A 16097-nucleotide genomic window follows, 5' to 3' on the forward strand; every position below is an offset into this window, starting at 1 on the left:
GTTCGCTATGTAAATAATACGTTTAAGTTCAGTTCAAATTATTTATAGATCTAACTGTTTTGTCATGTAATTATTTTGTCGTCATGTAAATATTATGTTTCTCGTTCTATTGTTGATGTACACTATTAAAGCACGTGTTCGCTATGTAAATACTATGTTTAAGTTCAGCTTAAATTATTTATAGATCTAACTGTTTTGTTATGTAATTGTTTTGTCGTCATGTAAATATTATGTTTCTCGTTCTATTGTTGATTTACAATATTAAAAGTTTAAAAACAGTTTTCGTCATTCAATTTTAACAATAAGCGACGGCAATGCTGTGTCAATATTTAGTCACTTCCGGGGAACTTCCGGTAAAAACGAAAGTAGAATTCATGGAGTAATGGTACGGTAAACATAGTTGATTTTTTTCTAACAGATGTTGACCGAATATCCGAATATTCGTTCGGAAGGATGACCGAATATCCGAATACCAATATCGGTATTCGTTGCCATCCCTAAATACAATATTTTCTTATATAATGAAATTGATTTCAGAAGCTTTTGCTTGTTTTGTATGACTGCTTTTGTTTCTTACTACAACATTACAGGAATCTGGAATAGTTGGTAAGCTCATTTGCTGTAATGAGTGGTACTGTCTCTCATAAGCCTTCTTATAGGCTTGAAGTCATGAATATGATTGTATTCATTTCATTTTCATATTCTGTAATTCACAACCCTTCAAAAAGAAAATACATACTGGTATGAATTTGTAGAAAATGAAGCAGAGAGCTACATTAAAAAATCGTTTAATGCAAGAGCGTCATAATTTGTTATTTTCATATAATTCTTTCCCACTAAGTTCCAATACTTCTACCAGGCAACAGAAATATCTACATGACAATGTCATGACTGGAATCTGGTGAAGTATTGATCATCATCACCCTAGTTTGCAGCATCACTGGGTATTATGTCTCCCACTGCTTAAGGCTATACACAAAACAGATGCTGCCTAATAGGAGCATTCAATACAACAATAACCCCATAGGAGCATAAAGGACTGGCAGAACAAAACCAGGCTAACAACAACATCAACAACAACAACACAAAGAAACCAATTATACAGTTTCAGATGAAATCAATATTTGGCCCTCACTCTCGGATGTACATTAAGTTTCGTCTATAATGCCCAGTTTTTCTAAAGCAATGCTCATATATATGAAACTAATCAACTCATTGTCACCACAAGTGACAAAAATAATGAAAATAAACAGACATATTATACTGCATTTAGGAAATATTATTTTTACTATATTCACATAAACATGTAACTGTCAATGTAAAACAACCAGAAAAGCTATGGGGCCATCAATAATGGGAAATTATGATTAGGAACCTCATCGTTCATTATGACACATATGTCGCAAACACACGTGTCTATCTTATAAGTAATAGATACTAACAAAACTAAACTTGTGCTACACACAACAAAACTACAATGAGAAAGAACTGAACTTTGGTGGTTTTAAGCTAGCCATTTAGACAAAATACAGACAAAGCCTGGTATTCATTGCTGGCATACATGCAAAGAAATATAATTGACGTTTTACAAATAATTCAAAAGAGGATAAAACAAACTATGATGCTTAAGAAATGGATATTATGAATAACAAACACAAAATTGCAGTAAATGGTATTGCTTTAAGGTTATCCTAAAAATATATGACTTGGTTCCTCGGTAGATAGGGAAATAATGGTTTTAACTATTGAATGGGGAATGTTTTAATCAGTATATACATACCCAAACATGTATAAGAAGAATTGTTTGCTTAAAATGGAAAAGTTTAGTCAGACAACCTTACAACAACTTATAAATACCAACATCTGAAGAGATGCATTTGGATACAGAATGCCCCAAGCATCAATTTAAAACAAACCAATTATGGCATCTGTAGAAACAGCTACACCCCTACCCTAAAAATCCCTTACCTGCTCAAAAGCAACATGAAAAATGGCAGTATGCAAACGGAATATAACCAGAACAGACTTTCAGTAACTTGTTCAGCTTTTATGCTGTTTGCTACTCTTCAGTATCTCGGTGTTGAGAATGAAGCATAACAAGAATTTGAATAAATTAAGAAACTTCTTTCAAATGATTTGATTTTCTAATCTAAGACAAACAGGTTCAAATGCACACCTGACGGGTTAAGGATTAGGATAATTTTAGATATAAAAATCTTACATTTCTCTAGCTCTGCTGGCGGGACCATTGCAGTTTTCGGCAACTCATCCTCCATCTCCAAACAGAATGACATCGGTACAGTGTACATGGGCATGTAGTACGGAGACCAGTACGGGCAGTTTTGGTAGTAGGGCCATGAGGGGTACGTTGTGACGCTGTGATGGTGCGGTCCTGTGATGCTCGATGTGGAGAACGGAGATATGCCATAGTTTAGGTAGAAGGGGTAAAATTCGGACATGTTATGGTGATAATAGACACTGAATGTGACATCTGTATCAGTCAGATCCACGAAGACGCCGTCTAGAAACAGGTCATTGTGCTTGTTTGAATGATATGATTTAAGTTTACTAGAAATTTTGATGTCCATTAGTTGTTCCCTTGATTTTTGCGGTTTCGTTTCACCCACCCTGGATTTGCTTTCCTCCAAACCATAACTGCAAAATGGAATGTCTGGAGACTGAGATTTTGTTTCTGTGATGTCATTTCCATCATCAGCACTGTCACTATTTGATATGTGTTCAAATTCAACAGTTCTTGGACTGATGTTCAAAGGCACACTCTTTCTTCTTTGAGCAAGCTTCTTCGATTTCTTTGTTTGGTGTTTCCCTGACTCCGACAGTAATGGCCAATATTGAGCATCTTGTGAGTATGTGTCCACTGCCTGACTGTACCACTGGCATTCTGGACAGTCCACTGGAGCGCCGTCATAGCGAACCAGGGGGTAGCCTGTAGCATACGTTGCCAACTGGTGTAACTCATAGGCACTGAGTACTTGCGCTGACCCTGAGCTTTCTTTTGCATCAACAGGGGTAGAAATGTCAGAATCAGACTGGATTTCTGAGCTGGATGTAATAGATGATATTTCACTTTCCTCAGTGTCCTCTTGAGTGGACCCAACGCTGTTCAAGTCGTTACATATTACTTCAACATTTTCACATTCAACAATGTTCCTTTTCTGATAGAAACCATTTTTGGTCAGTGTCCCAGACACATTATTAAGAACATATTCGGCAACAAGTTTCTCATGAAATGGATTTTCGAAGTTGTAATTTTGTTGAACATTCAATGGATGCCACTTTTTATGCTGTTTTTGTACCACATTTATAAAGGCACTGTTGATGTTTTTTGAATTCTTTCGTCTGCGACTTCTCTTTAAATTGTTTGAAAAAGTGTCACTTTTGTCAGAGCTGTTGTCAGTTTCCACGTCACATTCGTTAACAGCATCATTGGACTCTTGTTTCTGCAGATGGTTTCTCCTACCTCTCTGCTTTTGCAGTACCGCCGCTTTCAATGTGTCCTTCAACTGTATGATGATTGGTGTATTTGCCCTATTCTGCTTTTTCTTTCCTTTCCTGTTGTTTTTGTAATGACGCTTATGGTAGCGTTCTTGTAGACATTTTTTGCACTCAAGTGCCGGTTCCTCATACACTAAGGACTGATCTAAGGACTGATAACTGTAGGCCTCAGATTCCTCAGTAAATAAATTTGTCAGCGCACTAACCACCACATGTCCAACAGGAACCATAGTCTGCATCCTTTACACTTAATCCAATCTGTATAGGGAGTGTATAGGGAGTTCTTAGACTTCCTTTTTCATAACCAGTGTTCAATATTTGACAACCATAAATATCCTCATATATTGCTTATGTCTGTTGCCAAGGAAAATATAAAAAATAATAGTGTCTACCACCAAGTCTCATGTGTCTTCAAATCCAAACAGAGCAACATACCTAATAACTAAATTACAGAAAGTCGTAATCAATGTTTTTCTAAGAAATATATCCAACTTGGTAGAATAATGTTACTTTGTTACATATTCTTGTTTTGCCGTAGGCATAACTACAACAAAATTAAACAATATTAATTTATACTCACTATATAAAGCTATTGACTTTGAAGCCACTGCCTTGTTTACCAATTAGAAAACGCTTCTTTAAATGCCTTACGATATCAATTCAGAAATTCTGACAGCAACACATACCACAATTCATCCCTCGGAGCACATAGATTTACTCTTACTCATTTATTTACACACGCACCACTGAATAAATTAGAACTATTAACATGCATTATGTATGAAGCATTTATGATCACCTTTTATGTTGTTCATTCAATTAAAAATAATTCTTAACATGTTCTGATCACAGTCAACACGTCAAATTATGCATTATTATTCCTCCTGTCCACCTGGCAATTAACAATTATGAGGAATATCTTTTTATCAATTTATCAAATTCAATCAGGTCAACAAGCATAAAAAAACAAGAGTTGATATGAAATAAAGTTTTAATTTCCGTCGCAAACAAACTGCTTATTCATAATCCATTTTAATGCTTTATTTTTTATAGATCTATCAGTCCTTTGTTCAGAACATGACCAAAAATAGAATTTATCAGCTTTATACCCTTGAGCCATAACCATTACCATTTACAGTTGCTATTGGCATATGAACGAAGGATCAATACTATTGAAAAGATGACTTAATTTCCTACCAAGGGCTTTCTGGCTTCAAACAAAGGACAAAACACAAAGGCTATTGATTTAATAATGAACTTCATCAGTTCTCAGAGTTAGTAAATTACAGATATCAATATCGAATTAATTTATTCTAAATCTATACAAAAGTTATGCACATGTAAACATGTCATTAAATACTGTTTTACTTTCAACATAAACAACTTCATGTTCATACAAATGCATATTTGAATGCAACCATGTCTTAACATGACTGAATTTCAGACAAAGACAACAAAATATATATACCAAATACAAAGACTATTGTGATATAATGAAAGATCCAAAAATAATTACTGAAAAAAAGCAATTACAATATAATATATAATCCTGTGAAATACTTTAATAATGTCCTCTGTCAAAAATGCTCCATACATGACACATTTAACTACAATAACAACTATTTATTATGAAATAATATATTTTATTTAAAAAAAACTTCCCCACATTCAACAAAGTTTACCTCCTTGTTATATTTTTATGTTTGACTCACAACTCACACTATATTAAACTTCCTATTATTGGTGACACTTTTTACTCACCAATCAAAATCATACACATATTATCATAAGCTAACAGAGCACATGCACACTTCTCAATTCACTGAACCTTCACACAATACTGAACAAACCCAAATAGAGCAAGTCTTTGTTCCTGCCATGTGCAGCCCATGCCGCCCCAATCAGGTAGCTCTGAGTGTTAAACAGCCCACAACTGAGCTAGCGGGATTGAGCACATTAAACATTACCATAACACATCCTGTCACAGTCAGGTAAACAGGCAAGCACAGTTGAACCCTCCGCACTATTCCACATTGAGTGTATGACGAAATTTAAACCACAGCCATTACAGGGGAGGAATATAATGTGTATTACCCCACCCACAAAAATGCCTTCAATACAACAACAACCCAGCAAAAAATGTGATTAATAAGCAAAGGTTACTCCAGGTAAGTTCCTATGAGCACTCCCTTCAATTTATTATCTGTTCATCCTAAATACCTCTGACAGGGTCTCTGTATTGAAGCAGTAAAGCTGCAGTGAGCATTATATCAATTATGATTGATTCATACAATTACCTATATCACTAACCAAGAGCAATTACTTCAATAGGACTATTGGGCCACCTGTATTAAATGGCTGTTTGTGTCTATGCATACACAGATCACTGCAAGGTTGACCATCGAATATGTGAATACAATATAAACATAGAGGTAAGTTCAGTGTCCTTAAAACCGCTACTATCTTATCTGAGTAAATGAGAGTATTTCACATACTGATTTGACTTAGTTATAACTCATTAACTCATGTAGTCTGATACTACACTAAAAGCTTAAACATGAACCACAATGAACCACAGTCAAATACATAAGAAGTAATTAAATTCTTTATCTTGTCTTCGTACTAAATAAATTCTATTGCAACACTAGATGTGTTTAAATAATAAATATTTAATACTAAAATTCGCTTCATTTATTTAACAAGACGCACAAAAGAATCTCACAACCAACATAGTGCATGGCCTTTACAGCAGTATGTCCCAAAAGATGAGACTTTAAACCAAGTTGCGGGTGTGTCCAATACAAAGGCTTCGATCATTTCCTGTATGCATAGCCAGTCAAGCATGATCCTAATAACTAAACTAACAGGGACAAGATTGGGCATGGTGAGCAATACTGAATAAACAGACAGAGCATTGAAGCATTGCCCTCTGCTGAGCCTTTGAAATAGAACATAATTTGCACAAGACCTGTAAAAACAGTTATAACCGCCATTAAAATATGTACAACTACTCAAAACAGTTATGCCCCCATTGCAATATGTGCAAGAGCTGTTAAAAGAGTTACGCCCAAATTGTAATATGTGTTTAAAAGTAACAACTCGAGCATATAATATAACAACTCGAGCATATAATAAGCAGCAAAAATGGGTCTTTTGCCATATGCAGTCAGTGTAGCTTAAGACCAACCTATGCATTCGTGCAGTCTCTTCAGGAGCTTCTCTGCCCACTATTGAGACAAGCAAATTTGTTGAATTGATATCCCCTGCCAATATGCTTCTGGACACAAAAGTGTTATATTTGACACTCAAAAACGCATTTTTCAAGATACAAAGGGCCATAACTCCGTTATTAACAGATGGTGTACAATGCCATTTGGCGTGCATCATCCTCTTATCCATATATATACTCATACCAAGTTTCAATGAAATCCGCCAAAGCACTTCCAAGATATGGCTCCAGACGGACAGAAAGACGGAAGGACGGACAACGCCAAAACATATCCCACCGCCTATGGCGAGGGATAACAAAACCTTGCTTAATTATAAGCTGGTCTGGAACTATGCTGGACGCATATGGCAAGTCTTTTTATGCATGATGCGCATATTATTTAATTAATATATATTTTTTAATTTATATTTTTTATCAGTCAATACACAAGGATTTGAAATTCTGTTTCATAGAATTTAAATCACCCGGGCCTTAGCAAAAAGTTGTTTTAAAGCTACAAATTAGAACTAAAATGAGTTGTTTATTAAACAAAATGTAACTAGAGCTTTGTCACAGACGTGACAAATACCATACATGCCGCTTTGACACAGATTATTTTGCATGTTGTCTTCACAAAAAACAGCGGACACCATGCTAAATGTTTAAAACGCACTAAGTGACCCCATTACCTAGTTTTTAACTCCGCATGACCCATATTCAAACTTGGCCTAGACATCAACAAGATACAACTTCTGACCAAGTTTGGTGAAGCTCGGATGAAAACTACTTGAATTAAAGAGGGAACACCATGCTCAATGTTTAAAACGCACTAAGTGACCACGTGACCTAGTTTTTGACCCGGCATGACCCATATACGAACTTGACCTGGAAATTATCTAGATACATCATTTGACCAAGATTGGTGGATATCGAATGAAAACAACTTGAATTAGAGAGCGGACATTTAATACAGACAGACCGACCGACATTAAGACAAGCTCACTCCTATATACCCCCTAAACTTCTTTTGTGGGGGTAAAATTAGAGAGCGGCCACTTAATACGGACCGACCGACAGACAGACAGACAAGCTCACTCCTATATACCCCCCTAAACTTCGTTTGTTGGGGTATAATGATAATCCCAAAATCATTTTGATTCTAACATGATTTGACTATAAACTATATTTTAATATGCTGAGCTTAGCTTTGGGACTTCTTTCTGAATAGTTTTTTGTATGAGGATTAAGTGTAAACAAGCACATTTGTTAAATTGATATCCCCAGCCAAATAAATAGTGTTTATGAATGGGTTCAAATGGGATAAACAGTATAATCATTAAAAAAAAATCAGTGAATGGTAATTATTTGTAACAAATTCCATTCTCCTAATTGATATCTATACACCAATGAAGTTCCATGTAGAAATCTTGTGGTGTATCTGAGATAAAGCCTTGAAAAGTTACATCATAGACAAACAACAAAGGGCAATAACTCTTAGTTAGGAAAGTGAAGGGTTATGGTTCTTGTGGATGGCACTTCCTACAACACACCCATGAAATTTCATGTTGAAATGTTGTATCATATCTGAGATACAGCCCTTAAAGGTTCCATCATACAAAAACAACAAAGGGCAATAACTATTATATAAGAAAGTAAAGGGTTATGGTTCTTATACATTGCACTTCTCTTCATTAATATCAATACATCCATGAAGTTTCATGTTGAAGTCTTGCATGGTATCTGAGATATAGACCTGAAAAGTTACATCATACAAAACAAGAGATGTGTTTGTCAGAAACACAATGCCCCCTATTGCGCTGCTTTGAATTATTTTTTTTGACCTTTGACCTTGAAGGATGACCTTGACCCTGAACTTCCACCACTAAAAATGTGCAGCTTCATGAGAACGCCACTTTGATTTTTTTTTTTGACCTTTGACCTTGAAGGATGACCTTGACCTTGAACTTCCACCACTCAAAATGTGCAGCTTCATGAGATGCACATGCATGCCAAATATCAAGTTGCTATCTTGAATATTGAAAAAGTTATGGCCAATGTTAATTTTATTCCGGACGGACGGACATAAAAAAAAATTACCTTTGACCTTGAAGGATGACCTTGACCTTGAACTTCCACCAGTCAAAATGTGCAGCTTCATGAGATGCACATGCCAAATATCAAGTTGCTATCTTGAATATTGAAAAAGTTATGGCCAATGTTAAAAGTTTTTTTCGGTATGACGGACAGACTGACTGACGAACTGTTCAACTGCTATATGCATACCGGGGGCATAAAAACAAAGGGCAATCAATGGACAGACAAAGCCAATTCTATATCTTTCCGCCATTGGCGGGGGATAACAAGCCATGCATGCACACAAGCATATTTATTTTATTCAACCAGCTGTTAAAAAAAATACGTATCTACCAGAATATGCTTTGTTTGCTTGACTCAATGTACTATTTATCAACTTATGATGAATATAAAATGGGCACACAAATAAATAAATCAACACATTCAGCCACTTATTTCCGCATACAAATACACCTTGCATTCACAGACTCACACACTCAGTCACTCATAGGGCTGCAAAGGGTACCCGAAATATACGATGATATCGGATCCAACTTCAGATTCGCGGATACGGATCCACCCCTGGATATTTCGGTTCCGAATATTTATTTTCATACTTGAATTTTACCTAGCGCTGTTTTCACGAGTATTGTTTTTTATACAGACTGGTTCTGTTTAAAAGATAAGATACGTATAATAGTCGACAGGGTTCGACATTAACTTTTTTTACAGCCAGACCATCGGACCAGCTCCTCTTAAAATGTACTAGCCCGAATCTGATGTCTACTAGACCACAAATGACATAGCAAATAAACACATTTGTGTCGTGTAACTGTTTAATCAGCTTTTATCAGTAAATAACTGGTGATCACAAGAAAGTTATTTTGATGCACAGAGTAAAAAATAAAATAAACTATTTAACAACATAAATTGTTTGTTATAATTTCACTGTTTATCACCAGTTAAACAAATGATGTCTGTACAGCAGGTGACATTTATTCAACGTCATCAAATTCTGGCCTCCTTGACTGCTGTGCTCCATGCTACCACAGCTCCAATAACATTTTCCATCATAATCTGTGTCAGTTTTACTGTCGGATTCTTCTTTATTAACTTATTTGTCGGACGAAAATCCAATCTTGAACAAAGTCATTCATTAAATATCATTCCCTTATCTGCCACGCCAAAATGTTTACATAGTGTTGATACCGATTTTTGATAGAAGTCGTACAAACATGATGTAAGGTTCTAAGACACTGCAGAAAATCATTAATATTCATGACAACTTGACCAATGGAAACAAGCATCTTCTGCAGGAAGCTCTCATTCGCGTATAAAAATAGTGATGAATCATTTGAATGCTCCGCGTTTATTTATATACGCTAGTTTTGTTCAGATGTAAATAACGGACGCGAGAGTTATTTTACACATTGAGAGAAAAAGGTTTTCAGCTAGTTATAGTTATATGAATCAGTATAGATTTTTTATGTACGACGAGTCGGACAAGCTTGCCCACAGTTTGACTAGCCCGACCACCGATCTTACTAGACAATGTCTGTCGGATGTGCCTTAGTGTCGAACCCTGGTCGATATTTATTAACGTGTGACAGTCAAATAGCAGATCATTTGAGATCCTTCGGCTTTTATTGTATAAGAGTGTCATTGGACATTACGTAATGAGCAAAACTAATTAGAAATCATGAAGGATTTACACATTACAAATGCAATTCCTAATGGCAATAAGTAAGTTTTCAATCCATATTGTCTTTCTGAGTTGTATTAAAAACAACGGTTGTGTTTCCAGTGCGACTGGAATGTTATTCAGGAAAATTTTGCATAATTTCGCGACCTGTCAAATAGTGTTTCTGCATATTGTCATGTCTTGAAAGCATATTTCCTCATATGATAAGTTTAAATGCTATCTTGTGATGCATGTAACCTCAGTGCCCAGTGAGAGTTTTCTTCCAGCAGGAGACCTCGTCAGTGCTCATAGGGCTTGCCTGGACCCGGATAATGTTGATATGTAAATTTTTGTGAAAAAAAACATCAAACTGTATGTGAAAATTGTATGTTTACGAGCAAACTATTAAGTGAATAAGTGTTAAGGTCTCGTTTTATTTTGACATTGCTACAATGTTAAACGAGAAATTTGTTATTTTTTTTGTTAATAAATGTTTAATATTTTTTAGTGAAATTAATCTTCTAAAACATTGATTTCTTTAATTTAGACAGAAAATTCTAATTTTCTCTTATCTGAGGGATCCTGATCCGAAAAACGGTTAGAAACCATATTTGGATTCGGATTCGAAAACATTTTTGGGATTCGTTGCAGCCCTAGTCACTAATGTTGCTGCTTTATAGAATGGTACACGAAATATCCCAATGTATAATGTCAACAATTACATCTTGTGAACAAAGCCCTGGTTCCAAAATAGATGTTGGAGAGCAATAAAAACAACTACAGCCTCATTCACATACAGAATGTGAACACAATCAATAGATGCTCAATACCAAATCATAATACACATTACTCTTTATTCCAGGAAACAATAGAAAACACCAATAGTTCCAGTTGACAATTTCTCACACATTGATTGGACAACTGCCTTCTTATATCACAACAAAGGCATTCTCTTAGCACTAGGTTTTCTCAAAAACATTCACAGAGCAAAGCTCAAACACACAGCAATGTTCACATCTAAATTAGTTCATTTCTCATAACTGATAGCCTTAAGTACAGAACAGAACAGCATTTGAGGTATAATCTTATTAAGAGACTGCCTCACCCATTGTCACCAACTAGTTAATAAGCACATTCCTTTTCCAGTCTTGCTGACCCATTTTAGTATTGGCAAACAATCATAGCCTCCGCTGTAATTCCACAACAGATCATGTCACCCAGTTGTCACGGTGTCAGAGAAGGGAATATATTGCCAGAAGTGGCAAATCATCAATAGTTGGGGAGGAATGGCATATATGGGAGAATGCCTTATATGTACGCTCAATCAACAGCATCCTTTCAATTAGGTAGAACTATGTAATGGAATGTATTGATAGCAGAAATAAGAGTGGGTCGGCTAAATCAAGTACATGTGGCTATGCCATAAATGTTGAATAATACATGCTGTAGTTTCTTATTTTATTAGAGAAAACTTTGGCTAGTGACAGGTTTGTAGATAGAAGCCACCAGTCAAAGTGGGCTTTGAGTTTCAATACTTAAAAGGTAGGATTGAAGAACAATAGTAAGCAACAGTAAATAAATACACCTTGGCAAAAGCATCTAAGTCAGTTTGCAGACATTGGCAGAAATGCTGATAAATCGAACTGACAGACAATTTCTTACTCACTTCTTTGTGCAAATTGAACATTTCACTGTTTTATTTTTTCGCTTAAAAAGTACAGAATAAGAAAAAACAAGATGCGTTTGTGAAACACAATGTCCCCCTATATGACATTTGACTTTGAAGGATGACCTTGACCTTGTGAAGGATAACCTTGACCTTGACCTTTCACCATTCAAAATGTGCAGCTCCATGAGATACACATGCATGCCAAATATCAAGTTGCTATATTCAATATTGCAAAAGTATTAATAAAATAAGCGATTTGGGCCACATATATTTGACCTCTGACCTTCAAGGATGACCTTGATCTTTCACCACTCAAAATGTGCAGCTCCATGAGATGCACATGCATGCCAAATATCAAGTTGCTATCTTCAATATTGCAAAAGTATTTATAAAATAAGCGATTTGGGCCACATATATTTGACCTCTGACCTTGAAGGATGACCTTGACCTTGACCTTTCACCACTCAAAATGTGCAGCTCCATGAGATACACATGCATGCCAAATATAAAGTTGCTATCTTCAATATTGCAAAAGTATTCATAAAATGAGCGATTTCGGCCATATATATTTGACCTCTGACCTTGAAGGATGACCTTGACCTTTCACCACTCAAAATGTGCAGCTTCATGAGATACACATACATGCCAAATATGAAGCTGCTATCTTCAATATAGCAAAAGTTATTGCAAAATGTTAAAGTTGGCGCAAACAGACCAACAGACAGGGCAAAAACAATATGTCCCCCACTACTATAGTGGGGGACATAAAAACTGCCACAGGCTCATGTTACTAAAACCTCGGAATACAAATACCATTAAATGCTAATCAATGTTTTAATCAAAATATTGTGCATTAGAAAGGAAATAACTAGTTAAACAGATTTGTACGGGATTTAGAACACAAATAAAGCTGATAAGTCCATACTTGAATTTGTCACCAAGCTTCATGGGTAGTCTTGTTAGCTTATTTCAATAAGAAAACAAGATATAATACCTTAATCTGAGTTAAGTTTGTCATTAATTTGCTCGAAATCAATCATACTTTAATCTTAATACCAATGTATATTTTTTCAACAGGTATAGCAGGCTATTAGAACACAACAATTATAAAACGATAAATAACAATTAAGGCCAAAATAATGTTTGCTTTTTACACTTTTTATTAACATATGATGAAATTGAAATGAGCAAAAATCGAATCAATCAACACATAATGACAAACATCATATAATTAGTTAGAATTCATTAAATACAGGTGGTTATTAACCCTTGAGAATACCATAATTTAAATTTTATTATTGGAAAATTCATAAGTTATATATACGCAAAAAAATGTTTATTACCATTTCTTGTTAACTTTTTGAAGAAAATAATTTGAAAATGTACTAGTTTTTGGAAGTGGATAAATTGGATACAAAATATTGACCCTTTATGTAACCGTTTTGGCATTTACAAAATCAGGTGCGTTTCATGAATGGAAATAACAATGCATATAAATATTATGATTTTGCTGTAATGGCCAAGTCAAAATGACCAATATATTTGAGCACAAATTCTACTTGTTTGAATCCATCAATATTTCAATTGTCTGCATACATGTAGACCTAAAAAATCTACTTTTCCAATTGTTAACAAGAGGGTCTGAAAGGCCCAAAGTCGCTCACCTGAGATTCAAAGGAACTGACCTGTTCTGTGCAGCCCAACATGTCATTAGAACAAATGTTGTAACCAACTTTCATGACTAGTGAACTCCCTGGCAGCCACGTTTTTCAACAGACCAGAACCATTTTCATACACATCCAAGATATCATTTAAACAAATATACTGACAAAGTTTTATGAAGATTCAAAAGTCAATATAAGGAAAAATACCCCGCCCACTGGTGGCCATGTTTTTCAAGCAACTGGAAACATTTTTGAACTTGTCCAAAATGTCATTGGGACAAATCTTTTGACAAAGTTTCATGATGATCGTACAATAAATACGGCTTCTAGAGTGTTAAAAGGTTTAACTATAGCTATATAAGGAAAAATGCCACGCCCCCTTGGCAGCCATGTTTTTCGACAAACTGGAACCATTTTCAAACTTATCCAAGATATCTTTGGGACAAATCATCTGACCAAGTTTCATGAAGATCAGACAATAAATGTGGCTTCTTGAGTGTTAACAAGATTTTACAAAAGCATGATATATAGCCATATTAGGAAAAACATTCAGCCCCCTGGTGGCCATGTTTTTTAAGCAACCGAAACCATTTTCGAACTAATCCAAGATATCATTAGGACAAATCTTCTGACCAAGTTTCAGGAAGATCGGAAAATAAATACAGCTTTTAGAGTGTTAACAGGTTTTTTCCTATAGCCATATAAGGAAAAATGCCCCGCCCCCTGGTGGCCATGTTTTTCAACCAACTGGCATCATTTTTTAACTTGTCCAAGATATTATGGGGATGAATCTTCTGACCAAGTTTCATGAAGATCGGAAAATAAATGTGGCCTCTAGAGTGTTAACAAGATTTTACTATAGCCATATAAAGAAAAATGCCCTGCCCCTTGGCAGCCATGTTTTTCAAGCAAACGTAACCATTTTCGAACTCATCCAAGATATCTTTTAGACCAATCTTCTGACCAAAATGTTGACGACGCACGACGGACGACGGACAAAAGGCCATCACAAAAGATCACCACGAGCACGCAATCATAAATTGCGTTTTCTAAACCAAAGCTGTGAAGAGGATGGTGGTGATTGCCATCCGAATTTCTATACAAATGCTTTCAGTGCAAAACAAGATATTAGAGCGCACCTTATTTATGTTAATCAATCTCAAGCCACCACTGGCTCAAAGTTTTCTTCAGCAAAATTTCGCTTGCTTTAGCAAAATGCTTATTTTGGCTATTAAACAGGTTTATATGAAACAAGACTATTGCCAAGCAATATATGCCCCTACTGGCTCCACCATTGTCAGAAATTCCACCATTGTCAGATTATTTTTTTGATTTGATGCCACAGCTACCAGAATTTTTGACGTAGGAACAAATGAAATGACATGCATAATGTCCATATTGCCATCTATCCATGTTTCAAGTTTCATGAACAAATATGAAGAACTTTAAAGTTATTGCAGGATCCAGAAAAGTGTGACGGACAGACTGACTGACTGACACACAGAGCGCAAACCATAAGTCCCCTCCAGTGAAACGGCTAGGGGACAAAAAAAACTTAAAGACAAATAATTTTGTATTTAGCCACATGGGCCAGTTTGAAATAATTGGCTAATTTGGAAAATGGCAATACCATGATCTCATCAAAAAGAACAGCACAGTAAATTAAATAGATAATCATACAAAAATTGAATATGAGGTAAGAAAAACAAGAGCTCTCACCATAGGATGACTTATGCCCCCTATAAAGGCTTGATAGAAGTTATGAGCTTTTTTCAAATCCTAAACGCAGATTTCGAAACCTAAACGCGGATCCTATCTTCAAGGTCAAGGTAACAGGGGTAAAAATTTGTGTGCATATGGAAAGGCCTTGTCCGTATACACATGCATAACAAATATGAAGGTTATATCTCAAGGGACATGTAAGTAATGAGCATATTTTGAAACCTAAACGCAGATTTCGAAACCTAACCGCAGACCCTATGTTCAAGGTCAAGGTCAGAGGGATAAGATTTGTTGTGCGTATGGATAGACTTTGTCCATATACACATGCATATCAAATATGAAGGTTAAATCTCAAGGGACATAGAATTTATGATCATTTTTCGAAACCTAAACGCAGATTTCAAAACCTAAACGCAGACCCTAAGTTCAAGGACAAGGTCACAGAGGTAAAAATTTGTTAGCGTATGAAAAGGCCTTGTCCATATACATAGGCATACCAAATTTGAAGGTTATATCTCAAGGGACATAGAAGTTATGAGCATTTTTTGAAACCTAAACGCAGAT

General features: G+C 35.5%; 1 protein-coding gene across 6 annotated transcripts in view; it reads right to left on the reverse strand.

The window, feature by feature from the left end:
- The window catches only part of LOC127865917 (CCR4-NOT transcription complex subunit 6-like), a 133388-nt gene that overhangs the window by 82534 nt on the left and 34757 nt on the right, over positions 1-16097 (reverse strand). Inside the window, exons 1-2 of one of the 6 annotated variants that reach the window (XM_052406002.1) lie at positions 5367-5568; positions 2222-3870 (exon numbers count right to left, since the gene is read on the reverse strand). The exons of 2 other annotated variants lie outside the window; for them this stretch is intronic. In XM_052406002.1, the coding sequence (XP_052261962.1) occupies positions 2222-3755 (1534 nt within the window). In that variant the 5' untranslated portion in view covers positions 3756-3870; positions 5367-5568. Of the gene's footprint in view, positions 1-2221; positions 4061-4096; positions 4435-5277; positions 5569-16097 lie in introns of those variants that run through there. 3 more of the 6 variants (XM_052406000.1, XM_052405999.1, XM_052406001.1) reach the window with 3 other exon arrangements.

This window comes from Dreissena polymorpha, chromosome 2 (genome assembly GCF_020536995.1).
Source record: "Dreissena polymorpha isolate Duluth1 chromosome 2, UMN_Dpol_1.0, whole genome shotgun sequence".
NCBI lineage: Eukaryota > Metazoa > Mollusca > Bivalvia > Myida > Dreissenidae > Dreissena > Dreissena polymorpha.